General features: G+C 36.8%; 1 protein-coding gene across 4 annotated transcripts in view; it reads left to right on the top strand.

Annotated features, from left to right (window-relative positions):
- The window catches only part of RPGRIP1L (RPGRIP1 like), a 110084-nt gene that overhangs the window by 73568 nt on the left and 9373 nt on the right, over positions 1–27143 (top strand). For 3 of the 4 annotated variants that reach the window (XM_073225697.1, XM_037001454.2, XM_037001456.2), the window contains exon 23: positions 14227–14410. In XM_073225697.1, coding sequence (XP_073081798.1) covers positions 14227–14410 — 184 coding nt within the window. Of the gene's footprint in view, positions 1–14226; positions 14411–27143 lie in introns of those variants that run through there. The other variant, XR_005056800.2, reaches the window with a different exon arrangement.

The following is a 27143-nucleotide window of genomic DNA, read 5'->3' as shown; positions in this document are numbered from 1 at the left end:
AAGAAGTTCAAAGGAAGGAGAAACTTGAGTGATTTTTTTCAAGTGCATTTTGTTTTTATTGAAGTATAGTTGATACACAATATTATATTGGTTTCAAGTATACAACATAGTAATTCAGCAGTTATTAAATCCTCACCCCAACTAGTACGGTTACTATCTGTTAACATAGAGATGTTATAGAACTGGAGTGATTTTTTTTAATAGACTTCATGGAGGTTATGCCTCTGAGCTGGCCCACTCACCCTCTCCCTTTCTCATTGGCTGCTTGTCTGCTTTTTCTCATTTTAAGGTAACTTTCTTTGTTTCACTTGCTTATTACCCAAAGATAGCCAGCCATACAATAACACCTAGCCTCTGGATTGAGTCTGTCTTTATCAGTTGTGCACCTTCGATCCATCCCTTCAGCTCTGGCCAGTCACACACTTAACAGGAGTGTACTGCTTCAACTGTGTTATCCCAATGATGGGGATATATTGCACCAAGGAGAAAATCATACACATTTATAGTGCAGGTAGGGATGCACATTATGGGTTTCGGAAGTCAAGAACATACTAAGGCAGCCTTTCTGTAGAAAGGGATACAAGGCTTCAGTTACAATGCAGAAGGTGAAACGTTTTGGATTGTGTCCACTAGATAGACACTAGCAAGATATTGCAGTAGTTAATTTTTATTTTCCAGACATTGTATTTATCATCTAAAAGTAACTTTCAAAATAGGGGAAAATGTTATCTAAATTATACCATCTTAGACCGGTGGTTCTCAACTGGGTCTATTTTGTCCCCCAGGGACATTTGGCAATGTCTGAAAACATTTTTTGTTGTCACACTGGGAAGGACTGTTATTGGTATCTTGTGGGTGAAGGTCAGGGTTGCTGCTGAACATAGGACAGTGCAAAGGACGCACAACAAAGAACTCTCTGGCCTAAAATGTCAATAGTATTGAGGTTGGAAAGTCCTGCATTAGACCTTCAACTGAACCATGTAGATATTGGCAACATTGCTAGCATTTCAGGAGAATTGTACATTGCTTTTAATTAAGATAGAATAAAGAACTTCAATTTAACAAAGAAGTTCAATGAAAGAAGGAGCTATTCCTCTAAAATATTCAATTAATTCTAAGGTACACATATATTTTTCCTTCGGAATAAATTTTTATTTTTTCTTATTACTTCTGGGAAAGCAATTTGTATTACTTCGCTACAGCCTTTATTACCATTCAAGATGTGATTTTCTATAATGATTTTAAATGCTATCTCAAGTGTGTGAATAGAGGAAGCAACTTCTCTAAGCAGTGCTTTATGCCTCAGTAGCCATTAATCAATTCCCATGTGCTTTTTAAAATTCTACTTTTAATAGAAGGTACTGACCAGTACTGTAGAAGGTGAAATTTTGTTTTGTTAAATGATATACCAAATATAGTAAAATAGTGTAATCTGTAAGGATGGAACAAAACTCAAGAAATCATCGTAATGGTGAAACATAGCATGTCTTGGTGATTGTCCCAATTTTTCTGTTCACTTTAGCAAATCATTTAATATGAGTCATAGAACCTTTTCCTTTAAAGATTGCAAAAGTGGTACAAAGAACTCCTGAATCCACTTTGTCTGGATTCACCAACTGTTACATTTTACTACACTTGATTTTTTATCATTTCTCTTCTCTCTTATATTTATATATGTGCACATAGGCATGTATTTATTAATATACACACATTCTTACATAGTTGTAATGAATGATTTGAGAGTTGGAGAAGTCATGCTCCTTTATCTCCCTAAATTCTTCAGAATAATACAAAACTATTATCTAATCCTCGGTTCTCATTAAAATTTTGCCAGTTGTCCCAGTAGTGTGATTTATAGCATGTCATTAATCTGCTCCAGGCTCCAATCGGATCCCATTGCATTTAGTTTTCATGTCTCTTTAGCCTCTTGTAATCCTAATAGTTTCTTAGCATTTATTTGTGGTGGTCTTTCATAGCATTGACATTTTTTTAAAATAGCCATTTATATTACAGAATATCCTTCAATTTGGATTTGTGTGATGTTCTGTCACATTAGATTCAGGTATGTGTTTTGATATGAATACTACAGAAGCAGTGCTGTATCCTTTACTGCCAGCACATGGCATCAAGGGGCACAGGATGCCATTTTGTCCATTACTGTTGATGTTAACTTTGATTGAGGTTTTGTATCCTAAAACCTTTTTTAAGCATAACAATATTTGTGGCGTCCTAGTTTCCTTTTTCTTAATCTCTCTAAGAAAACTCAGGACAGTGATACATAGCTTTCATTGGAAGGAAGGTATTACTGAATGGCTATTATGAACTAAGCATGTCCTACTTAGTATCTCCTTCAACTCTCACAGTGATTCTTAATTCATTAGCATCTACTGTGTGTCATAAAAGAAGCAATCCCTGGCCTCAAGGAATTCACTGTCTGTAGGGGAGACACAATTACAATGCATAGTGTCAGCATGGGGAGAATGGAAGCCAAGGGTGCTGTGGAGGACGGACTGCTTAACTCAGCAGGAGGGACCCTCCTTACATGACTTCCCAGAGTCAGTGAGGCTTGAGCCAAGCATTGGAGATGGTTTAAGAGATAGTGAAAGATGAGGAGGGGTCATTACAGGCCGTAGAAACAAAAGCAGGAGAATGTGAGAAAATGTGGAGCATCACTTGTTTTGGGAATTCAGAATGGTTTCAGGATGAGTAAAGCCTGTGGCACACATGGGGAACCCCAGAGATTATGCTGAAAAGATATAGGCATATCCAGAGGACTGAGGCCTCTGTGAGGAGGTTGAAGTTTATCCTGAAGTTCTATGAACCTCAATGAGGATTTTTGAGGGAAGGAGAAGTTCACTCATTCATTAAACAGATACCCAGTGAGCATTTAATATGTTCCAAGCCTTATTCTAGAGGCTGGGGATGTAACAGTGAATAAGAGAAATAAATCTCCTGCTCTTTTGGAGTTTACACACTTGAATCACATTTTAGAAGATCATGCTATCAATAATGTAAAGAGTAAAGGCCAGGACATTATGATTAGCACACATAATGTAGGGGGGTCACAGGGAAGGCAGAATAGCACAGAGAAGACAAGCAGTGACTGTAGCATCTTACTACGCTGATGGACAGTCACTGCAGTGGGGGGTGCGGGGAGGTGGGGACTTGATAGTATGGGTGGATGTTGTAACCACAATGTTGCTCATGTGAAACTTTCATAAGATTGTATATCAATGATACCTTAATAAAAAAAAAAGTAAAGGCCAAGAAACTTGTTAAAAAGTAATTAGATAACTATACTCTGTGGTTATCCCCACTATATCAAATTTTTAAGTGCCTCTACCCTATAATGTCACAAAATTGAGAAATAGAGGCAGTATCCTAGATAAATATAATTTATGCCAGTTACACTGTGAATCTGAATTTATCTATTATACTGTGTAAGCAATTTAAGATCACTCAGTTTCTTTTTTTCATATTACAGAATCTGACAACTCATAGCTATTTCCTAGAAATGCTGATCCTTAAAAGGAATCTAACAGATTTCTCAGGACTTAGACACATTATTTGGTTCTTCCTCTTTTCTTCATGTCTATGATGTATAATTAATCATAGATTACTTCGTTTTGTTTCATTTCATTTGCAACATTTATGAGCTTCACTTTGTCAGAGTGAAATGCTTGTCCCCTCCTTTCCTTTCCAATGTGGCATAATTAGTGTTAGCATCTTTTTTAACAGGCTACATAAAGTTTAGTGGCTGGATTAAATCAAGTCATTAACATAATGTGCTACCCAGTTTGCCCCTATCTCTCTCCATTTCTAGGACATCAAAGTGCCACAGAGCACCAGTGTAATTGGGCCTTGCTGGCCTGTCACATTCCGTCAGCCTGATGACTGCCCATTATACGAAAAAGCTTCTAGGCGTGATAATTAACAGAGGGGGGCATGTCTGAGATATGTAAAACTTTGGACATTTCTCTATGAATATTTCATTAATTTGAATAATCAGAAGTTAACAGTATCAATTTGATGTAGAATACATTGGTTAAAAGTCCTCAAAATAGATATCAGAACTGAAAATTTCCATCTGCTGTGGCAATAAAAAAAGAATTAACACTCCTCTCACATTATTTCTAATTTTATCATTTAAGCAAAGCAGCTTTCAATTCTCACAATTAAATGTATTGTCATCAATGCACAGATTTCTTAAAGTGCCTCCAGGTGAGAATGGGAAGTCAGTCTGGAAGAGCCATAGACTCTTGTGCAGTGCATATTCACAGCTTTCCCTTTCTCCATTCCTACCAATAGCAGTTCCGTAAGACCTGCCATATTCAACTGGACTAAATTGGAATTCCACCTGGAAACTAGATTCTCTTGAATAATGTGTATGAGCTGGTCTCTCCAGATAATAGCAATATAATGATAGCAAAATATGTTTTAAAATATTCAAAAGCAAAATGTGTAAAACAACTTGCACTTTTAGAATTAATGTATTAAAAGTTCTTAAATCATTTCAGAATCAACTATGATATCAGTGGGTAAATTAAGCTCCTCCCAATGTTTTACATATGGAACTTGAGCTAGATAAAGTAGGTTTCAAACTATATTTTAAATAAAACCAGAAATGGTGAAATACTCCCCCTTTTTTTTTTTTTTTTTTTTAAGAAAACAGTAATAATTTTATAGATTCCACCATTCCTTAAGCGACCTTTTCGCTTCCGGCTGCGGAACCCACTGAAATACTCCCCTTTTAGTAAGTGTTTTAAAACCTTTTATGCATTGCACCTTAATTATCTTTTTCTGATATACCATAGACATCTTTCCACAGAATTATACTCTATTTCTTTAACATGTGCATAATACTCCATTGTATAACTGTACCATATTCATTTAAATAAGCCCCTTTTGTTGGACTGTTAGCTTTCTATCAGTTTTTGCTAATATAAACATTTCTGGTTAAAATTTTTTATACATAACAAAAAATGAAAATTCCTGTTTTCCTTACATCATACCCTTTCCAACTAATGGATAAGAAATTATCCATTGATGATTCCACTTAAAAAAAACAAGCAAAAAGGTGTATTCACACATACCATACATACATATTTTTATATGAGCATACAGATATAATGTCAGCAAAGGAAGTATCTGGAAGTGTATAATCCAAACACTGCTAACAGTGAGTATTCCAGGAGTACCCCTGGGCCAGGAAAGGGGCCAGCAAATCATGCTCATGTACCAAATCCATTCCTCTACCTATTTTTATAAAAGAAGTTTTACTGAAACACAACCACATCCTTTATTTACATATTATCTGTGGCTGCTTTCACTCTACAGAACAGAGTTGACCATAAAGTCTGCAATCCTATTGTCTTGCCAGTGGGTTTCAGCCCCAGGCAAGTTCATTATGGATTAAGTGTGACCAAAGAAAATGACAGTAAAACATTCTTGGGGTGAAAGGGTTATTACCCATCTTTATTTCCAGGGTACCAGGTCAATCACTAAAATCCCATTCACTCACAGCTAGTCTGCATGCAGCAAGCCCGTCTCTGCCTCTGGGCCTCTCTGTCCGCACAGCCATCCCACACAACCGTCCTCTGGGCCTCTGTCATTGGCACTGCCACCACTCCAGCCTCTGATCTGCTCTCCTGCAGCCTTGCAGCCATGCCACTGTGTTGCCCAGACCACTGGGTGGAGCTCTTTACAGTGTCAATACCAACATATTGCCCACATGTGTGTAGTGAGCTAGCCAACCAGGGCCAGGTGAGAATCCTCGCCACAGGAACTTTCATTTTATCCACACTCCACCCCTCCGAGTGCCTCCTCTACTACATCCTTTACCTCGCAGCAATGCCAGCTCAGTCTTCAGCAGCTCGCTTACCTTCACCTCAATGCTTCACAGCTGGTGTTCTCCTGCCACCTCTGCCTGTGCTTCCCTCAGGAGTTCGTCTTTTTCCTTGATGGTCTTTTCCTCTCAGAGCACCTGGCAGTGCTGCCGTTTTGTTCTGTAAGGAATCTTTTACCTCTTCAACAGCACCTCGCTGCCGAGGTTCTCGTGCTGCCTCCTCTTGTATCAATGCCAATTCCTTCTTCAGTGAATCCACTGAAGCTTGCGTTCTTGTGCTGCCATTTCTTGGGTCTTTTTCAGGAGCATATCCTTCTCTTCTGCAGACTTTTTCAGTACTGTGAGAAGCAGCCAAGCCACAGTCAACCACAGTTGGATAAAGACCTACTTACTATACCAAAGGCCACCCCTACTGCCTCAGGTATCACCTCTGCTTACTTCCAGTCCTGGGGTTGGGTGCAGCCCTCTAGGAGGCAAGCCACCTCAGACCACATACCCATTAGAGGACAATCCACTGTCTCCCCACTCATAGAGGCATCTCACTGAAGCACCCCTACCATAAAGGCAGCCTGTCTTTTTCCATGGTCAACAATGAATCCTGCCAACCAGGTCAATTGTCTTGCCAATGGGTTTCAGCCCCTGGCAAGTTCGCTATGGATTCAGTGTGACCAGAGAAATGACAGTAGAATGTTTCTTTGGGGTAAAAGGGTTTATTACCTGGCTTGTTCTCCCAGCGGTAGGTCAAGCACTAGTCTCTGCCTCTGCCCAGAGCACTGCCTCTGGCCAATAGCTTATTGCCTGCTGGTGTGGAAGCAGTAGTCTAGCAGCAGGCCAGTTACATCATCAAGTGGTTTAAGTTTAGTGAGGATCCTGGCCATAAGAACCCTAACTTCCCCACACCTATAAATATTTACTATCTGGCCCTTTACAGAAAAAAATTGCCAATCCCTGAGTTAGGGGATGTGAGGGAAACAACAAACTTTTATATTTTATTTTTAAGGATTTGTATTGTTGGATAATTTTTAATGATGAGTTTAAATTGCTTCTAGAAAGAATGTAAGTTGTTAGCTAATTCTGTGTTAAAATGTTAAATAATAACTAAAGAACAGTTAAATATGAATATTGTGGAAGGTTTTCTATAAATATCTTAGAAAGAATCAACAAATGCAGGCTGAATCCTTTTTGGTTTAGATCAGTAGTTCTCAAAGTGTGTTCCCCAGACCAGCAGCACCTGAGAGTTTGTGAGAGATGCAAATTCTTGGGCCCCTCCTCAGACCTGCTAAATCAGACTCTCTGAGATGGGACCTAGCCTTTCAGGGTATCAAGCCTTTCAAATCATTCTGGCTAGTATTTGAGAACCACAACTTTAACTGCCTCTCAATATGGCCACACATTAAAATAACCTAGGGATTATTTTAAATACAGGGCCCAGGTAGGTTAAATCAGAATTTTGTTTAAAGCTACCCAGAAATTGAGAACCACTGTACCCAAAATCTGTTCTTAATGATGGTGAAAGTGGAATAGCATATCAAAATCACCTGAAATTGAGGTTAACTTTTAAAATTCTTTCACATTACTGCCATAGTAAGCCAAAGTTAATGATGGGAATATGTCATATCCCTCAGGTGTATTAGAACAGGAAAAAATATTCTAACCATTGCTCTAAAACATGTGGTGACAAGCTTCTGTGACTTGCTGACTATTACAGATGTAGTACTTTATATGCTATATAATGGAGACAGGGACAACATTCTAAAAATAAGCACTCTTAACGCTCACACCATTTGGATCCCCATCACTGAAGTTTTCAATATTTATATTATTTGTTCAATATAGTACCTTTAACAGAACATCTGAGCAAAGATAGGTTAATGCCACCGATGAAAACTGGGTTTGTTGTTTATTCAAAACATTACCTCAGCGATTTGAGTTTTTCTTTACTTTTATGTCTCCCAAAAAGCTGTTTTAAATAACCAAAGAATCTTCAATCAAAACTTGTATAAAGAGTGGATATGAGGAAGTCGTAGAGCCTCACGTGAGGCTGAACCGACTTTCTTGAAGTGTTTGAGATGACCCTGCCCACTCCCAGCCTGAAGAAGGAAAGTCATTAAGAATCGCTGTTAATCAGTAGGCATTCCTACCCTACTTACATATGGCTTTCACAATACCAGTGCTTTGATTTTCTGAACCAACCATTTTCAGCTTTTCTTAGAACTCACCTCAATTAAAATTTTGCTCTTAGAGGACATAGACATAGATCATCATCTTCCATTTCCTTTCTGTCTCTATTGTTTTGCTGTAAAGCACAAGTTCTGCATACCATGGCTCCTATAAGTTTTATTTGTATTTACTTAAACACAAACACACATCTACACATACAAATATATGAAACATTATGGTGGTAAAAAATAATACTAATAGAAATCGTACAACCATTTGGGGATTAGTTTAATTATCTTTTGAAGTTGAATTTCTCATACCTATCACCCAGCGGTTCTTCACCTAATAGAATCACATACACAAGAAAACGTAAAAGGATATTCAATACAATATTGTTTGTAATAGAAAAAAATTCTAAACAACTTTATTCAGCAGTAGAGAAATAAATGGACTATAGGTTATATATACAATATAAATAAATAAAATTCTATACAGCAGTTAATATAAACCAAATAGATTTTAATTACCAATGAATAAATCTCAAAAATAAAGTATTGAGTGAAAAAATACAAATTGCAGAATGATTAAGAAGGATGATTCCATTAATATAAAATCTAAAGACAGAAAACAATACTACACATTCTTTATGGATATCTACATATATAGTAGGAAAAAATAAAAACATGTTTGAGAGTGATACAGAGCAACTTCAGGATAGTGGCTCCATCTGGGGGAATGAGGAAGGGTAAGGGAAGAATTGAGAGATAGAGGGTTTACTTGTATCTGAAATATTTTATTTCTTCAGTAACAACAAAAAGGTTTGAATCAGATGCAACAAAATGATAACACCTGTTTAAGATATTAAGTACTTGAATTATTTTCTATATAATTTTTAAAGTTAAAAAATGCTTATTCATTGTAGAAATTAACAATGAAATAAAAACTGACATGCAATCTCACCATAGTTAAGATTTAAATCTAACTGACTGAAACAAGTTGTAAGCCTTTATCATAGGCCATTCTAAGTTAAGCAACACTGTGTTTAAGGGCTGTCAAGTATTAGTTTTTAGAAGCCTTACAGTCCAGCTCCAAGTGTAGCTGCTATGACAGTTGAAACCAGAGGATGAATTCAGCATGATACTCTGAAGTAAAACATAAAAAACTTAAGCATGCCCATGTAAGCCCAAGTAAATATTACAGAAAAATATGGCCCAAAATGTGTCTTAGCCTCAGTTAGGAAGCACTAGTAGAATTAAGACAAAATCATGAGAACTATTAACATTTTTTTCTCTGAGAGTAATACAGGCTGTCATCAGATTTCTAGATCACTCAATCACATAATATGTAGTGTCCATCTATATACAAACAACTAAAAATAACTTGCTTGCAGTTCTTATTTGAGTGACTGCTATTACTTCTGGTCACCGCAATCAAAAAGTTTAAATGCTCTTTTTAATATGCTGATGTCAGCATCTTGCTAACTAGGGAAGTTAATAGGGCAATTGGTGAACAAAACCAAAAGAAGTACTGAAAAGTAGCATGCCTAGTAACACATGTTCACACACATCGGAAAGAAACAAAATAGGGAAAGCCTACAGCCTATACCATCTGACCAATTTACTGTATGTGATGGACACTAATCCCCTGCAGAGGTATGACCTGTCATGTTGCTCTACTAATTGTGAACAGATATGTGTATGCATCTCTCTAAAAAAGACTTTTCACTTCAGTCAGTCATTTGAATCAGTATATTATTACTCCTGCCAATTCTCCTAAATTTTTTTGTTATTAAAGTATTCTTTTTTATTTTTAGTTTTTTATTTTGGTATCATTAATATACAGTTACATTAGCAACATTATGGTTACTAGACTCCTCCCATTATCAAGCCCCACCACCACCACATACCACATTACAGTCACTGTCCATCAGCATAGTAAGATGCTTTAGAATCACTACTTGTCTTCTCTGTGTTGCAGAGCCATCCCCATGCCCCCCACCACATTATACATGCTAATCATAATACCCCCTTTCTTTTCCCCCCCTTATACCTCCCTTCCCACCCATCCTCCCCAGTCCCTTTCCCTTTAGTAACTGTTAGTCCATTCTCGGGTTCTGTGAGTCTGCTGCTGTTTTGTTCCTTCAGTTTTTGCTTTGTTCTTACACTCCACAGATGAGTGAAATCATTTGATACTTGTCTTTCTCCACTTGGCTATTTCACTGAGCATAATACCCTCTAGCTCCATCCATGTTGTTGCGAATGGTAGGATTTGTTTTCTTCTTATGGCTGAATAATATTCCATTGTGTATTTCTACCACATCTTCTTTATCCATTCATCTACTGATGGACACTTAGGTTGCTTCCATTTCTTGGCTAGTGTAAATAGTGCAGCGATAAACATAGGGTGCATATGTCTTTTTCAAACTGGGGTGCTGCATTCTTAGAGTAAATTCCTAGGAGTGGAATTTCTGGATCAAATAGTATTTCTATTTTGGGTTTTTTGAGGAACCTCCATACTGCTTTCTACAATGGTTGAACTAGTTTACATTCCCACCAGCAGTGTAGGAGGGTTCCCCTTTCTCCACAACCTCGCCAACATTTGTTGTTGTTTGTCTTTTGGATGGTGGCCATCCTTACTGGTGTGAGGTGATATCTCATTGTGGTTTTAATTTGCATTTCTCTGATGATTAGTGATATGGAGCATCTTTTCATGTGCCTGCTGGCCATCTGAATTTCTTCTTTGGAGAAGTGTCTGTCCAGATCCTCAGTCCATTTTTTAATTGGATTATTTGCTTTTTGTTTGTTGAGGTGCATGAGCTCTCTGTATATTTTGGATGTCAACCCTATATCAGGGCCTCAAACAAGTGAACTTTGTCTAAGAGAGATTTCAGATACAAACTTTGAGCCATATAAACAGCATAGCATAGATCTGAGGAAATGGCTAGAGTATAGGGCAATAGGTTTTCAAATAGAGAGGTGATACCTGATTTTTTTAAGCAAGAGAATTCTGCCCCACAGAGAATAATTGAGGCTACAGGCAAGGGATTGGGGCATGAGTGCCTCACCTCTCTTACAGCCACAAGAGTAGATCCCCTAATTTTTTGAGTGTGTACTGCACATCACACCAAAGATACAAGAAGCAATAATAGTCCTCATATCACTTTGTTTATAGTCTCTACCATCCATCTGTCTACAGCTCTGTCAGCCAGTTATCTCTTATGATTCCTTCTAATTTCTCCCTCATTCTGTCGAACTACTTTTTAATACAGGCAGCTATTGAATTAGTTCCTCCCTCAGATCAGATGAAAACCTAAAGAAGTTTCTCTAGAGATGAGAAAAGAAACCACATATTGTTTTGTCTTTATATACCCAATAGCTGACACAACGTTGAAATATCATAAGCCTTCAATAATTCAATGAATCATTGAGATATTGAAGAAGGAAAATGAATAGGAACTGGTGATCTATAGGATACTGTGGGTGTGGGAAATGGAGGTGGCAGGAATGCCTCCAAGGTCTCTTGATTGGTGACCAGGTAGATGGTGATATCCTCACCTGAGATAGGAGATCTGAGGGGATGAATTGAGATTGGTGGAAAGGAGAGGGGAACTAATGAGTTCATTTCCAACATGAAGTTGGTGTTGTCTCTTATGTACTTGATGTGCTTCCTAATCTTCAAAATCTTCATGTATAATTCAGTTGAACTTTTGATTCATAGAAGCATGGACACAACCAGAATTGTTTCAGTGTTGAAGAATAACTTCGTTAGACCCATTAGCCCAAATGTATAATGTTTGGACAATTCTTTGTTCAGAGCATGCTTCCCTAGATATAGACTATTTGAAACGTATCCCTTATGGGATTTATTTTGATTCATGTAGCAAAAAGAAACAAAAAAATTGATAGCTAATAACTTCTGTCAGTAATATCAGCTGGTGAATTAAAAAGGACATATGATAGAGGTAATGACTCTGTGGGGGAAATAACAAAGACAAAAGTGGACCAAAAGGAAGATAGATATCATAAAAGACACTTTAAAGTTCTTTGGTTTCTTTAGATAACATGGTAGATTTTCTTTTGGTTTGTTTGGTTTTGGTGGGCTTTTTTGTTTGTCCCTGAGCCAAGTATCTACTTTCATTTAGAATTTTATTTTTGTGTTTTATGTGACAGCCTAAATTTATTTTTACAGTAATGCAAGTTTTCATATGGGGATTGTACAATTCATATATTTTAATAAAATAACCACTTATATATATTTGATTCCCCTGCTGTTTAAAAGTTCATTTGTCTCTTCATTGGGTTCTGTTATAAACAATTTTAAATTCCTCTCTTCACAATGTAGAAATAACTATGCCTCTTTTGCTCTTTTATAGCTATTTTCCTTTAATTCCTCTTTGTAAAAGCAGAAATGTTTTATAAGATGTTATTGTTACAATTCTAAGTTTGTCAAATTACAGATTATGTAAAAACTTAATTATACATTGTGCTATATTTAAGCCAGAACTATAAAAATGTGTGTGTGTGTGTGTGTGTGTGTGTGTTACAGTATTTTGACAACCATAATACATTTTAAGGAAAAAATAATAATCATTTAAAATTTTGTTTTTACCATGTTCATCTTCAGCAAGCAGAAAAGGGCATTTCTGAAGTGAGGTTAGACAATAGAGCCAACTTCATTTTTTATGCACGTGAACAGAGAGGGTTTGAGGTTATTAGTTGAAACCGAGTAACCTTTCCAGGCTTTCATCTCTTTCTTTTCAAATTTGAATATGAAAAGCATATTCAAGTCAAAGACCATCACTTTAATGACATTTGGCAGTCATTTGATTTATTAGGTTTTAGAAAAAATTTTCCTTTAAATATTTCATCATACTATGCTAATCCTAGTAATATTGCCAGCTGCAGCCTTGTACCTGTATTAGTGGAAACAGAATGGTGTGGAATTTTCTCTGTCATCCTAGTAAAATTTCCATGAATCTGCTGAATAATAAAATAACCTTATTGAAATATTCAGATTTGAGTTTTTAGTTAAAGTGTCTTAGAATACATAATAAAAGAAAATGTCTTTTGAAAGAAGGGGGTAAAATTACATCATCAAATATTGAGGGGGTTTGACAGCAATGGAAATTATTCCTTATGAGGATATTTTTTAAATAGCATACTTATGGTTTTCAATCTGAATAATTATATTCTTTGAAAAATCTAAGTAATCACCATCATGAATTTGGCTACTTATGTTTTACTTCCTAAAAGTTGGTCATATAAACATGTTCCAGGATATTCTAATTATTATTTGAAGTTATATAATTTACCTCTGACTTATATACTCTCTGTAGCGTGCCTCTGAATTTATAAGGAGAAATTTAGTAAAGGAGAATAAAGAACAAATTTAATATTGTTAAAAAAACATTTAACTGAGGTGTTATCTTGGTGTGATTTAATTTTTAAGTCATAGTCTATTTGTTTTAAGTCATAGTCTATTTGTTTTAAGTCATTACTCACAGAAACATATGTGACTGACATCATAATGTCTGTGACACCAAAATCTATTAAATAAGGATTGAAGTGAAAATTACACAAATATATTTTTAGTTGTTAATTCTGTGTAAGAGATAAAAAATAAATTGCAAACAATATGCATTTTGTTTGAAAATTTACTTATTGGGTGAAATATGTTATGACAAAATATATAGGAGAATGAACTGTACTTTCTGCTCTAGTTAATAAGAATTTGTAGTTACATGTACTAGCATAGTAGCTAATAAAGTATACAACAATAATCTAAACTTTCTCAGGTATTGAAGATTAAATAAAAGCACTGATAAACATGTATTTCATTACATAGTTTGAAACAAGACCAACTGATACTTGTCATTCTGAAAGCAATGGGAGATGAAGATCTCATAATCTTCACTTTTGATAGACTATTAGTGGGGTATTGATAGCCTCAAATGTAAATCAGGAGTCTATTGCCATCACACTGTTAACTTCAAACCCTGGGGCATTAGAATCTCATTCTCTCTCTCTGTCATGAATAATCTATCACATGTAAAACTATACAGGACACTACTATATAGTAGGGTGTTCCAAATGTGTTTCGAAAGAGAAACCCATTGGCTTTCATGTCTCACTTAAAATTGATAGTGAAAAAATGTATAGGATTTTTGGTTCATTTGTTTTATTTGTTTCTTAGTTGTTTTTTTGTTTTTTCTCTTTAAACAGCTATCAGAAAAAATTCAGATTGAAATCATAGCTCTAAGCCTTAATGATTCTCCAGTAACTGCAGATGACACTATCCAGCGGCTATTCGTTGAATGCCGATTCTATAGTCTCCCTGCTGAAGAGACACCTGTGTCACTTCCCAAACCCAAGAGTGGGCAGTGGGTCTACTATAACTATAGCAATGGTATGTATGGTTCATTTATAATAAGGACTTTTATTTTTGTCTTTGTCTATAAAGGAAGCTGAAGGAACACGGAGAAAGTATTATTCTCTAATGTTCACATGAAATCATGGAAGTTTTGTCAGAATATATTAAGAAAAGTCAAACCTGGAGCATAAGGATTAAGATACGAAGAAATACTAAAGAGAAAAAGAAACTAAGGAAAACAATGTTTCTAGATGCTCCTCCTACATCATACTATCTTACATCAAAAATGCCATCTAGGTCCACACTTGAATTTAATCGAAAAATGTAATTCAAGGACAAAAAAGTACTACTTTCTTAATCATGATTTAAACAGTTCAGTGGCCTACTTTTTTCTACCTTTCAGATCAATGTCATCACACTGATTTTTTTTCTTTTTGGTATCACTAATCTACAATTACATGAGGAACATTATGTTTACTAGACTCCCCCAATCACCAAGTCCCCCGCACAGACCCCATTACAGTCAGTGTCCATCAGTGTAGTAAGATGCTGTAGAATCACTACTTGTCATCTCTGTGTTGCACAGCCCTCCCCACGCCCCCCACTACATTATAGATGCTAATCATAATACCCCCTTCCTTTCCCGCCCCCCTTATCCCTCCCTTCCCACCCATCTTCCCCAGTCCCTTTCCTTTTAGTAACTGTTAGTTCATTCTTGGGTTCTGTGATTCTGCTGCTGTTTTGTTCCTTCAGTTTTTGCTTTATTCTTACACTCCACAGATGAGTGAAATCATTTGATACTTGTCTTTCTCTGCCTGGCTTATTTCACTGAGCATAATACCCTCTAGCCCCATCCATGTTGTTGCAAATGGTAGGATTTGTTTTCTTCTTATGGCTGAATAATATTCCATTGTGTATTTGTACATCTTCTTTATCCATCTATCTACTGATGGACACTTAGGTTGCTTCCATTTCTTGGCTATTGTAAATAGTGCAGCAGTAAACATAGGGCTGCATCTGTCTTTTTCAAACTGGGGCGCTGCATTCTTAGGGTAAATTCCTAGGAGTGGAATTCCTGGGCCAAATGGTATTTCTATTTTGAGTTTTTTGAGGAACCTCCATGCTGCTTTCCACAATGGTTGAACTAGTTTACATTCCCACCAGCAGTGTAGGAGGGTTCCCCTTTCTCCACAACCTCGCCAACATTTGTTGTTGTTTGTCTTTTGGATGGGGGCTATCCTTACTGGTGTGAGGTAATATATAATTCTGGATTTAATTTTCATTTCTCTGATATCTACGATGTGGAGGATCTTTTCATGTGCCTCTTGGCCATCTGAATTTCTTCTTTGGAGAATAGTCTCTTCAGCTCCTCAGTCCATTTTTCAATTGGATTATTTGCTTTTTGTTTGTTGAGATGCATGAACTCCTTATATACTTTGGATGTCAACCCTTTATCTGATCTGTCATTTATGAATATATTCTCCCATACTGTAGGATGTCTTTTGTTCTCTTGGTGGTGTCCTTTGCTGTACAGAAGCTTTTCAGCTTGATATAGTCCCACTTGTTCACTTATGCTTTTCTTTCCTGTCCCCGGGGAGATATGCTCATGAAGAAGTCGCTCGTGTTTATGTCCAAGAGATTTTTGCCTATGTTTTTTTCTAAGAGTTTTATGGTTTCATGACTTACGTTCAGGTCTTTGATCCATTTTGAATTTACTTTTGTGTATGGGGTTAGACAATGGTCCAGTTTCATTCTCTTACATGTAGCTGTCCAGTTTTGCCAACACCAGCTGTTCAAGAGGCTGTCATTTCCCCATTGTATGTCCATGGCTCCTTTATCATATATTAATTAACCATATATGTTTGGGTAAATATCTGGACTCTCTATTCTGTTCCACTGGTCTGTGGGTCTGTTCTTGTGCCAGTACCAAATTGTCTTAATTACTATGGCTTTGTAGTAGAGCTTGAAGTTGGGAAGTGAGATCACTCCCTCCCCAACTTTGTTCTTCCTTCTCAAGATTGCTTTGGCTATTCAGGGTCTTTGATTGTTCCATATGATTTTTAGAACTATTTGTTCCAGTTCGTTGAAGAATGCTGTTGGTATTTTGATAGAGATTGCATTGAATCTGTAGATTGCTTTAGGCAGGATGGTCATTTTGACAATATTCATTCTTCCTAGCTAAGACCATGGATGAGTTTCCATTTGGTAGTGACCTCTTTAATTTCTCTTAAGAGAGTCTTGTAGTTTACAAGGTATAGGTCTTTCACTTCCTTGGTTAGGTTTATTCTTAAGTATTTTATTCTTTTTGATGCAATTATGAATGGAATTGTTTTCCTGATTTCTCTTTCTGCTAGTTCATCATTAGTGTATAGGAAAGCAACAGATTTCTGTGTATTAATTTTATATCCTGCAACTTTGCTGAATTCAGATATTTGTTCTAGTAGTTTTGAAGTGGAGTCTTTAGGGTTTTTTATGTACAATATCATGTCATCTGAAAATAATGACAGTTTGACTTCCTCTTTACCTGTCTGGATGCCTTGTATTTCTCTGTTTTGTCTGATTGCCATGGCTAGGACCTCCACTACTATGTTGAATAACAGTGGGGAGAGTGGACATCCCTGTGTTGTTCCCAATCTTAGAGGAAAAGCTTTCAGCTTCTTCCTGTTAAGTATGATGTTGGCTGTGGGTTTGTCATATATGGCCTTTATTATGTTGAGGTACTTGCCCTCTATACCCATTTTGTTGAGAGTTTTTATCATGAATGGATGTTGAATTTTGTCGAATGCTTTTTCAGCATCTATGGAGATGATCATGTGGTTCTTGTCCTTCATTTTGTTGATGTGGTGGATGATGTTGATGGATTTTTCGAATGTTGTACCATCCTTGCATCCCTGAGATGAATCCCACTTGGTCATAGTGTATGATCCTCTTGATGTATTTTTGAATTTGGTTTGCTAATATTTTGTTGAGTATTTTTGCATCTATGTTCATCAGGGATATTGGTCTGTTATTTTCTTTTTTGTGAGGTCTTTGCCTGGTTTTGGTATTAGAGTGATGTTGGCTTCATCGGATGAGTTTGGAAGTATTCCCTCCTCTTCTATTTTTTGGAAAACTTTAAGGAGAATGGGTATTATGTCTACGCTATATGTCTGATAAAATTCAGCGGTAAATCCATCTGGCCCACGGGCTTTGCTCTTGGTTAGTTTTTTGATTACTGATTCAATTTTGTTGCTGCTAATTCATCAGTTTAGATGATCTCTGTCTTCCTTGGTCAGTCTTGGAAGGTTGTATTTTTCTAGGAAGTTGTCCATTTCTTCTAGGTATTCCAGCTTGTTTGCATATAGATTCTCATAGTATTCTCTAATGACTCTTGGTATTTCTGTTGGGTCTGTCATGATTTTTCCTTTCTTGTTTCTGATTCTCTTGATCTGTGTTGATTCTATTTTTCTCTTAATAAGTCTGGCTAGAGGCTTATCTATTTTGTTTATTTTCTCAAGAACCAGCTCTTAGTTTCATTGATTTTTTCTATTGTTTTATTCTTCTCAGTTTTATTTATTTCTTCTCTGATCTTTATTATGTCCCTCCTTCTGCTGACTTTAGGCCTCATTTGTTCTTCTTTTTCCAGTTTCAATAATTGTGACTTTAGACTATTCATTTGGATTGTTCTTCCTTCTTTAAATAGGCCTGGATTGCTATATTCTTTCCTCTTAGAACTGCCTTTGCTGCGTACTACAGAACTTGGGGCTTTGTGCTGTTCTTGTCATTTGTCTTCATATATTGCTTGATCTCTATTTTAATTTGGTCATTGATCCATTGATTATTTAGGAGCATGTTGTTAAGCCTCCATGTGTTTGTGAGCCTTTTTGTTTTCTTTGTACAATTTATTTCTAGTTTTATACCTTTGTCATCTGAGAAGTTCATTGGTAGAATTTCAATGTTTTTGAATTTACTGAGGCTCTTTTTGTGGCCTAGTATGTGGTCTATTCTGGAAAATGTTCCATGTCCACTTGAGAAGAATGCGTATCCTTCTGCTTTTCAGTGTAGAGTTCTGTAGATGTCTATTAGGTGCATCTGTTCTAGTGTGTTGTTCAGTGCCTCTGTGTCCTTATTTTCTTTCTGGTGGGTCTGTCCTTTGGAGTGAGTGATGTCTTGAACTCTCTTAAAATGAATGCATTGCACTTTATTTCCTCCTTTAATTCTGTTAGTATTTGTTTCATATATGTCGGTGCTCATGTATTGGTTGCATGTATATATATAATGGTTATATCCTCTTGTTGGACTGACCCCTTTATCATTATGTAGTGTCCTTCTTTATCTCTTGTTACTTTCTTTGTTTAGAAGTCTATTTTCTCTGATACTACTACTACTGCAACACCTGCTTTTTTCTCCCTGTTGTTTGCATGAAATATCTTTTTCCATCCCTTCACTTTTAGTCTGTGTATGTCTTTGGGTTTGAGGTGAGTCTCTTGTAAACAGCATATAGATGGGTCTTGGTTTTTTATCCATTCTATTACTCTGTGTCTTTTAATTGGTACATTCAGTCCATTTACATTTAGGGTGATTATTGAAAGATATGTACTTATTGCCATTGCTGGCTTTAGATTCGTGGTTACCGAAGGTTCAAGGGTAGCTTCTTTACTATCTAACTGTCTAAATTAACTCACTGATTAAGCTATTATGAACACAATCTGATGATTCTTTATTTCTCTCCTTTCTTATTCCTCTTCCTCCATTCTTTATATGTTAGGTGTTTTATTCTGTACTCTTTTGCATTTCCTTTCCCTGCTTTTGTGAGTAGTTGATTTTATTTTTTGCCTTTAGTTAGTATTTGGCTGGTCTGCTTTCTTTGCTGTGATTTTATTTTCTCTGGTGACATCTATTTAACCTTAGGAGTGCTGCCATCTAGAGAAGTTCCTTTAAAATATCCTGTAGAGGTGGTTTGTGGGAGGCAAATTCCCTCAACTTTTGCTTGTCTGGGAATTATTTAATCGCTCCTTCATATTTAAATGATAATCATGCTGGATACAGTATTCTTGGTTCCAAGGCCCTTCTATTTCAGTTCATTAAATATATCATGCCATTCTCTTCTGGCCTGTAAGGTTTCTGTTGAGAAGTCTGATAGCCTGATGGGTTTTCCTTTGTAGGTGACCTTTTTTCTCTCTCTCGCTGCCTTTAATACTCTGTCCTTGTCCTTGATCTTTGTCATTTTAATTATTATGTGTCTTGGGGTTATCTTCCTTGGGTCCCTTGTGTTGGGAGTTCTGTGTGCTTCAGTGGTTTCAACTTTTTCCTCCCCCAGTTTGGGGAACTTTTCACCAATTATTTCTTCAGATACACTTTCTATCCCTTTTTCTCTGTCTTCTTCTTCTGGTACCCCTATAATGTGAATATTGTTTTGTTTGGGTTAGTCACACAGTTCTCTTAATATTCTTTCATTCCTGGAGATCCTTTTGTCTCTCTGCATCAGGTTCTCTACATTCCTGTTCTCTGATTTCTATTCTATTAATGGCCTCTTGCTCCTCATCCATTCTGCTTTTAAGTCCTTCCAGAGACTGTTTTATTTCTGTATTCTCCCTCCTTAGCTCTTGCATATTTCTCTGCAAGTCCATCAGCATGGTTAAAACCTTTATTTTGAATTCTTTTTCAGGAAGATTGGTTGAATCTATCTCCCCAGGTTCCCTCTCAGGAGTTGTCTGGGTAATTCTGGACTGGATCAAATTCTTCTGCCTTTTCATGGCGATAGAGGTAGTTGTAGGCAGTTGGCGCGTGTGTCAGTTGGGAGAATGAAGTTCCTTCCTCCTTGCTGGTCACCCTGCCCTTCTCCGCTGCTTGTGCCAGTTACCCGCACACTGGGAGCATCTTCCAGTTTTTTTTCCTCAGTCGCCGCAAGCAGGGCAGCGTCAAGGCAGCCCAGAACCCTGCAGGGAGTGGCAGTCACACCGAGTGTGCTCTCCTGCAAAAATGGCGACCCTTTGTGCCTTGTTCCAGCTTCCTCTGTCTGTTCTGGGCAGCTGCGCACTGGCAGGTTTCTGAGTCTGTCCTGGGCGGCTGCGGAGGAGGCTTTGGGCAGCTGCTGTAGGTGTGGCTGCTCTCAGGCTGCTCCCCTATTGTGGCAGGGCCATGCCAGCGGGGGAATGGATGGAAGGCTGTTTATTGCTGTGAGGGCCTTCAGAGCTGCACTGCCACCCAAGAGGTTAGGGTGCCCGAAGTTCCCTGCGATTCCCAGCCTGCTGGGCCAAGTGTGCCAGGACAATTCTGTCCAGCTGTGGAGCCCCTGTCCCTTTAAGACTTTCAGAAAGCACTTGCTTTTCTTTTGTCCCAGGTGTGCCATCTGCAGGGAACCACTCGCAGGTTTTACTGTTCTGTTTCCTTAATATCCAGCACCCCATGTGTGTCTGCGCTCCCGGTGCAGATGACTAGGGCTGGGTATTAGGCAGTCATGGGTTCCCTCTCCCTCCCCGCTCCGACTCCTCTCCTCCCACCGGTGGGCTGGGGTGGGGGAGGTGCTCGGGTCCCGCTGGGCCACAGCTTGTATCTTACCCCTTCGTGAGGTGCTGAGTTCTCACAGCTGTAGATGTAGCCTGACTGTTGTACTGTATCTTCTGGTCTCTCTTTTAGGAATAGTTCTATTTGTTGTATTTTCAAAAATATGTATGGTTTTGGAAGATTTCTGCTGCCCTACTCACGCCGCCAGCTTGACTCCTCTCCACATTGATATTTTTATAGTTTATGTCTGTATCTCTCCCAGGGTCTAAATGTTTAGGATTTTAATTGAGTGACATAAGTTTCTACAATGCCTTTTCATCTTTTAGCCCACACATCCATTCACAGCAGCAGGCAGGTTTTTCTTCTAGGGCTTTATCTATCAGCCAGTTGACATGAGAGTCTGCAAGACAAGTGAGGTCCACCTGACACCCTGTATGTTCTTAAGTCAACCAACTTTAAGACATTTTTAAGAATAGTATATATCAGCATATAATTAGATAAGAGTAAAAAGAATCATAGCAAGCTTCCATGACCCTAATTTAAAACTGCTTACCAGATTCTCCTAATGCCCTGTATTAAAGCAAACCCTAAAGATGGAGTGTTGCATTATCTTTAGCATAATAGGCCATCTCACACTAGTTGAGCACCAATATTTTTTTCTCATCAGTTTTATAAATTGAATTTTAATCAACATATGTAATATTGGTGTTGTACAGTATGATTACAAATGCTCATGGTTACTTTTATTTTTTTTGGCTACTAGCATTTTTTTAAATATATTCATTACTTGAGACAATACTCATATCTGGAGATCTGTTCTAGTCTTCATGTACCCACAGTTTTCACTAGTTATGTGAACTTGAGCAAGATGTTTAAATTTCATGGTTCCCTATCTTTTAATCTATTGAATAAGGTGCTCTCTTAAGATCCCTTCCAGCACAAATCCTATAAAAACAAGTAGGTTGAGAAATCACATGGGAAATAAGTATTGTGGTCAGAGCAAGAACCCGATTCCTTCTTCTTTTCATTGACTTGATACAAAGAAATATTTACAAAAATATTTTCTCAAGCTTTCTAGAGATCTTTAAACTGCAGAGTGCCAAAAAAAAAGTAAACCACATCAAATATTATTAGTAATTAAAGAACTATTTAGTTCAACTAATTTTAATGAAGATATTCCAAGAAAAGAGACAAAGTTTTCTGGCTTTTGTATTATTCTTTGTAAAAGTCAGCAATAGAATGTTTGGTTGGACTGGCAACAAAATCGTTTTTTAGAAATTGTACCTTGAGAAGTGCAGCTGAACAGATGTTTCCATTTGCTGAAGGAACAGTGCAAATCATTCGTTGGAAGAAACCTGTGACACACGCTCAAGTATCCTGAATTCACTGTGATCTCACTTGGTGACCTGGGTCTGTTTGGAGCTTTTCATTGGTTGGTTGGTTGGTTGGTTGGTTGTCACTGGTTTTGGGTTTTTTATTCCCTTGTACTGGAAGATACCATACTACCTAATTGGTATCTTAAGAGTTGCTTATGTTTCAAATGCATTAGTCATTTGATAGCAACAAGAAAAGAAATATTCTATTAGAAATTAATTCAATAGGAGTATTTACCTTTCTTCAGCTTCTATTCCTACCTATAGAGATTTGACTGTGTAGAATTTCCAAGGTTAAATGAAAAGAAGTTTAAAGATATTATCTGGTGGGAAGGGAGAGAGATGTATTTTGTGCTTAGAAGCAAAATAATGCTGTTTTATATCTACTGCATCTGAAAAAATGAGTCCGAAGTCATTAGCAAATTTGAGAAATAATATTAACCATATAGAAGTCTTCATTTTTCACTTCAAAATGACATAATGAAAATGTTTTTAAATTATTACATTCACATCTCCTTCATTGCAGGACAATCTCCTTGAATCTTTGGTTAATAAGTAACTATCTCATCTAATTATTATAATGATCTACCATTCACTTGTTACTTGATATAAAAGGTCAATATAGTGTAGCCTTACATCTTGGAAATCTTATTAAGTGTTAATGGAAATAGTTTTATTTCCAAGCTTTTTAATTCAGACGGAAAATTTAAAGGACAGTTAGTACATGCTATCTCCTATTTGAACAACATGCCAGTCGAAAGGTTAACTGAACCTTGCAATGATATTTTTACCCTGTATTACTACTTGAGTCTATACAAAGGATTTGTGAACTAAGGCCTAAATTAGGTACAAAAATAAGAGGTTTAGACTAGTGATTTCCAGGATTATTTATGGCCTGATTTAATCTGTATTAAGAGGTGTTAATACCAGTTTCACCTACACAAAAAGTATTTCTTCTTGGGGCTACTAACACTGAAAAAAACAACAGAGTTGAATTCACTTGCTAGACATTGGTAGCAAAAACAAAACTTTTGTATTTTATTGGGCTTGAAAATTTTGCTCAGAGAATACTGAGAAAGCAAGAAAATAGTTTGAAAAAAAAAGAAGATTAATGGTAGGTCTGAAGAATGTTGTCTGCACTGAATAAAGCCTTCTAGGGAATTGACAATGGGAAGAAAAAAGATTAATGAAATCGTCCAAAGTTTTTATTAGACTTGCACAGATCCTGCCCTTAGTCTCTAAGCATTGAACAGTCTATCTTTGGGAACAATTAAAGTTTAATTCAGAAGATGAAAAGGATGTAGAGCTTTAGATTTTGTTACTAATGGGAAGAGAAACTTGGCAAAGATAAGGATTACAGAGAAACACAATTTATCTGAGATTCAAGGTTATCAACCCTTTTATAATCAAACCAGGTGTATTTCTTACTTCTGCCAAAAGGCACTGATAAAGAAGATAAGGATTTCTCCAACCTACAGAAGTAGGAGATATGTTTTTAATGATAGACAATTCGAGATCAACTCAAGTAATTTGGACTACTGGTTTGTATCTTTTTTGAGACATATGCTTTCAGTAGGTTTATGTCAAAATCTATCAAGTCCTAAACAAATGTGATTTCTGGTGGGAATGAAAGGCAAATAGCTTCATAATCACCAGAATTGCTTTTTAAAGGAATTTAAGGAATAAAAAACTTTCTAAAGTTTTGATATTATAGTTTTTTTTAACTGTCTAGTTTCAGAACACCAAATGGATGTCCTTAGAATTACTGACCTAATTAGAAGTGGCCAAAGTGTCTCTATTTCCCACCTGTTCAACACAAAAATGTTCAGTGGTTCCTGATCCTATTCAAAATTTGAACAAAGGAATGTTGGGCTAGACAGTAGTTTTGAATGTGTGCTGTCCTGGCCAGCAACAGTAGCAGCTGCGAAGATACTGGAAATGCAGAATCTTAGGCCCTACCCCAGACCTACTGAATCAGAACCAGGGCTGGTGGGGTGAGCTCAGTAATCTGCATTTTAACAAGTCCACCATGGGATTCTGATGTACATTAATAACTAAAAACCACAGGGCTAGATTAAGATGGCACAGTCTAGGCCTTGCTTGTGTAAGCAGGAGAGCACTAGTTCTAACTTGGTGTGCCTTTGGAGAACTAAGTTTATTGGTAGGTAGCTTGATTTTTTTCAGAAAAGGAATTTTAAAAAGTATCCAACCAAGAGAGTTGTGTTTTTTTTGTTTTGTTTTATTTGAGATATTTCCTTTTTTTTTTTTCAATTGAAGTATAGTTGATATACAATCTCATATTGGTTTCAAGTATACAACATAGTGGTCCAACAGTTATAGTATTCAATCTTTACTCCAACTAATGCAGTTACTATCTGTCCACATAGAAAGATATTACAGAACCATTGGCTATATTCTCCATGCCTTACTACCAACCTCATGACCACCTTATATTATGATTGAGATTTTTGTGCCCTTTTAATCTCCTCACTGTCCCCACCCACCCCAGTGCATCCCCCGTGGTAACCACCAGTCACTTCTCACTGTCTATGAGTCTACTGCTATTTTGTTCTCATTTTGTTTTATTTTGTTTCTAGATTCTTCAAATAAGTGAAATAATATGGTATTTGTCTTTCTCCACCTGGCTTATATCACTTAGCATAATACCCTCTAGTTCCATCCATGTCATAGCCAATAACAGATTTCTTTCTTTTTATGGCTAATATTCCAGTGTACATATGCACCATCTAAAATATATAAAGGATTCACACATAAAAACAAGTAGTCCAATTAAAAAATGGGCAGAGGACATGAACAGACACTTCTCCAAAGAAGAAATACAGATGTCCCACAAGCACATGCAAAGGTACTCCACATCACTAACCATTAGGGAAATGCAAATAAAAACCACAGTGAGCTCACCTCACACCAGTTAGAATGGCCACTATCCAAAAAACAAGAAATAACAAGTGTTGGAGAGGATATGGAGAAATGGGAACCCTCCTACACTGTTGGTGGGAATGTAAATTGGTGCAGCCACTGTGAAAAGCAGTATGGAGATTCCTCAGAAAAATTAAAATAAAAATATCATACAACCCAGTAATTCCACTTTAGGAATTTACCCAAAGAAAACAAAATCCCTTATTCAGAAAGATATATGCAGCCCTATGTTTATTGCAGCATTATTTACCAAAGCTAAGATATGGAAGCAGGTAAGAGTTGTTTAAGGTACCTAGACAGGTGTATCTCAGCAATACCTCATTGTGAAAGATGAGAGGAGACTGGGGTGGCTTCCCTTGATACAGTTATGGAACCTCTTTCTCACAGTCCAGTCTGTGTTAGCATGGTTGCAGCTTAAACAGCAGGAAAAGTCTTGGCCTCATAAAGAAGAAAGAAAAGTTACAGCATGGAGGTTAAGAAGGCAGGCTCTGGAGGCAGACATTGCTGGATTCAAATTCTGGCTCTGCCACTTTCTAAGTGACCTTGGGCAAATATACCTTTTCTGGGTTTGTTTAGTCATTTGTAAAAGTGTTGGTCAGCATGGTTCTTAACATATGTGAATAAATGGTGGCTGTCACTATTTTTATCTTTGTTAAGAGAATAGAAAATACAGTCTGCTGGCCAACTGGATGAAACAAAAGCAGAAGGTGTCCCAAATATACCATTTTTCTACAATTTCAGTGGTAAAATTGTTTTAAAAAAGGTTAGATATATGAATATATATATATATATGTACATATGCTACAGCAGTTCTTCTGGATATATACCCAAAAGAATTGAAAGCAAGCACTCTGACAGATGTTTGTACATCCATGTTCATAGCAGCATTATCCACCATAGCCAAAAATGGGGAAACAACCCAAATGTCCATCAACAGATAAATGGATAAACTATATATATATGTATATACACATACATGTATCTGCATATAATGGAACATTATTCAGTCTTTAAAAAGGAATGAAATTTTGATATCTGCCATGGATGAACCATGAATACATTATGCTAAACAAAATAAGCCAAACACAAAAGGACAGATATTATATGGCTCCACTTATATGAGATACCCAGAGTAGTCAAATTTATAGACACAGAAAGTAGAATGTGGTTACCAGAACTGGGAGGTGGATGGAGTGGGGAGTTAGTATTTACTGGGTACAGATTTTCAGTTTGTTATGATGAAAAAGTTCTGGAAATGGATGGTGGTGATGGTGGCACAACAATGTGAATGTACTTAATGCCACCGAACTATATGCTTAAAAATGGTACAATGGTAAATTTTATGTTAGGTACAGTTTACATTAAAAGAGGTTTTATTCAAGCTATTGATATTCACTAGAACTGCTCTGGTTTAACTGAAAGCCTATTTGGATGCTGGACTTAGAAGTCAGTCTGTTTTTTAAATCACTGAGGTTACTCTTACTTCAATCAAGATAGGCCACTCTAGTTAACAATACAGGTTTGTATATTTGAAAGTTGCTAAGAGAATAGATCTTTAAAGTTCTCATTATACAAGGAAAAAAAGTTGTAACTATGAGGTGATGGATGTAACTAAACTTACTGTGGTGATCATTTTGCAACACATACATACATCATTATGTTGTACACCTAAAAGTAATTAATAGTGTTATATGTCAATTATAACTCAATGAATCTGGGGGGAAATTACCCAAAAAAAATATCACAAAAGAAACAATGGAGGCCATTATGGCTTAAAAGCTTTAGAACTCTGAAGTCAAAAAGGGGTCTACCATAGTATCTTAAATTGATGATTATGGGCAAAAATTTAAAAATTCCCATTTAGCTAGTTCTGATGGCCAAAATGAGGTATACTCTCAATGTTATTGAAACTCATCCATTAGCAAGACTGTAACATTGATAAGTAAGACACTCTGAACCTTTGTCTTTTT

The sequence above is a fragment of the Manis javanica genome, chromosome 17 (genome assembly GCF_040802235.1).
Source record: "Manis javanica isolate MJ-LG chromosome 17, MJ_LKY, whole genome shotgun sequence".
NCBI lineage: Eukaryota > Metazoa > Chordata > Mammalia > Pholidota > Manidae > Manis > Manis javanica.
The sequence above is the reverse complement of the archived record's forward strand: the minus strand, read 5'-3'. Positions and strand labels throughout refer to the sequence as shown.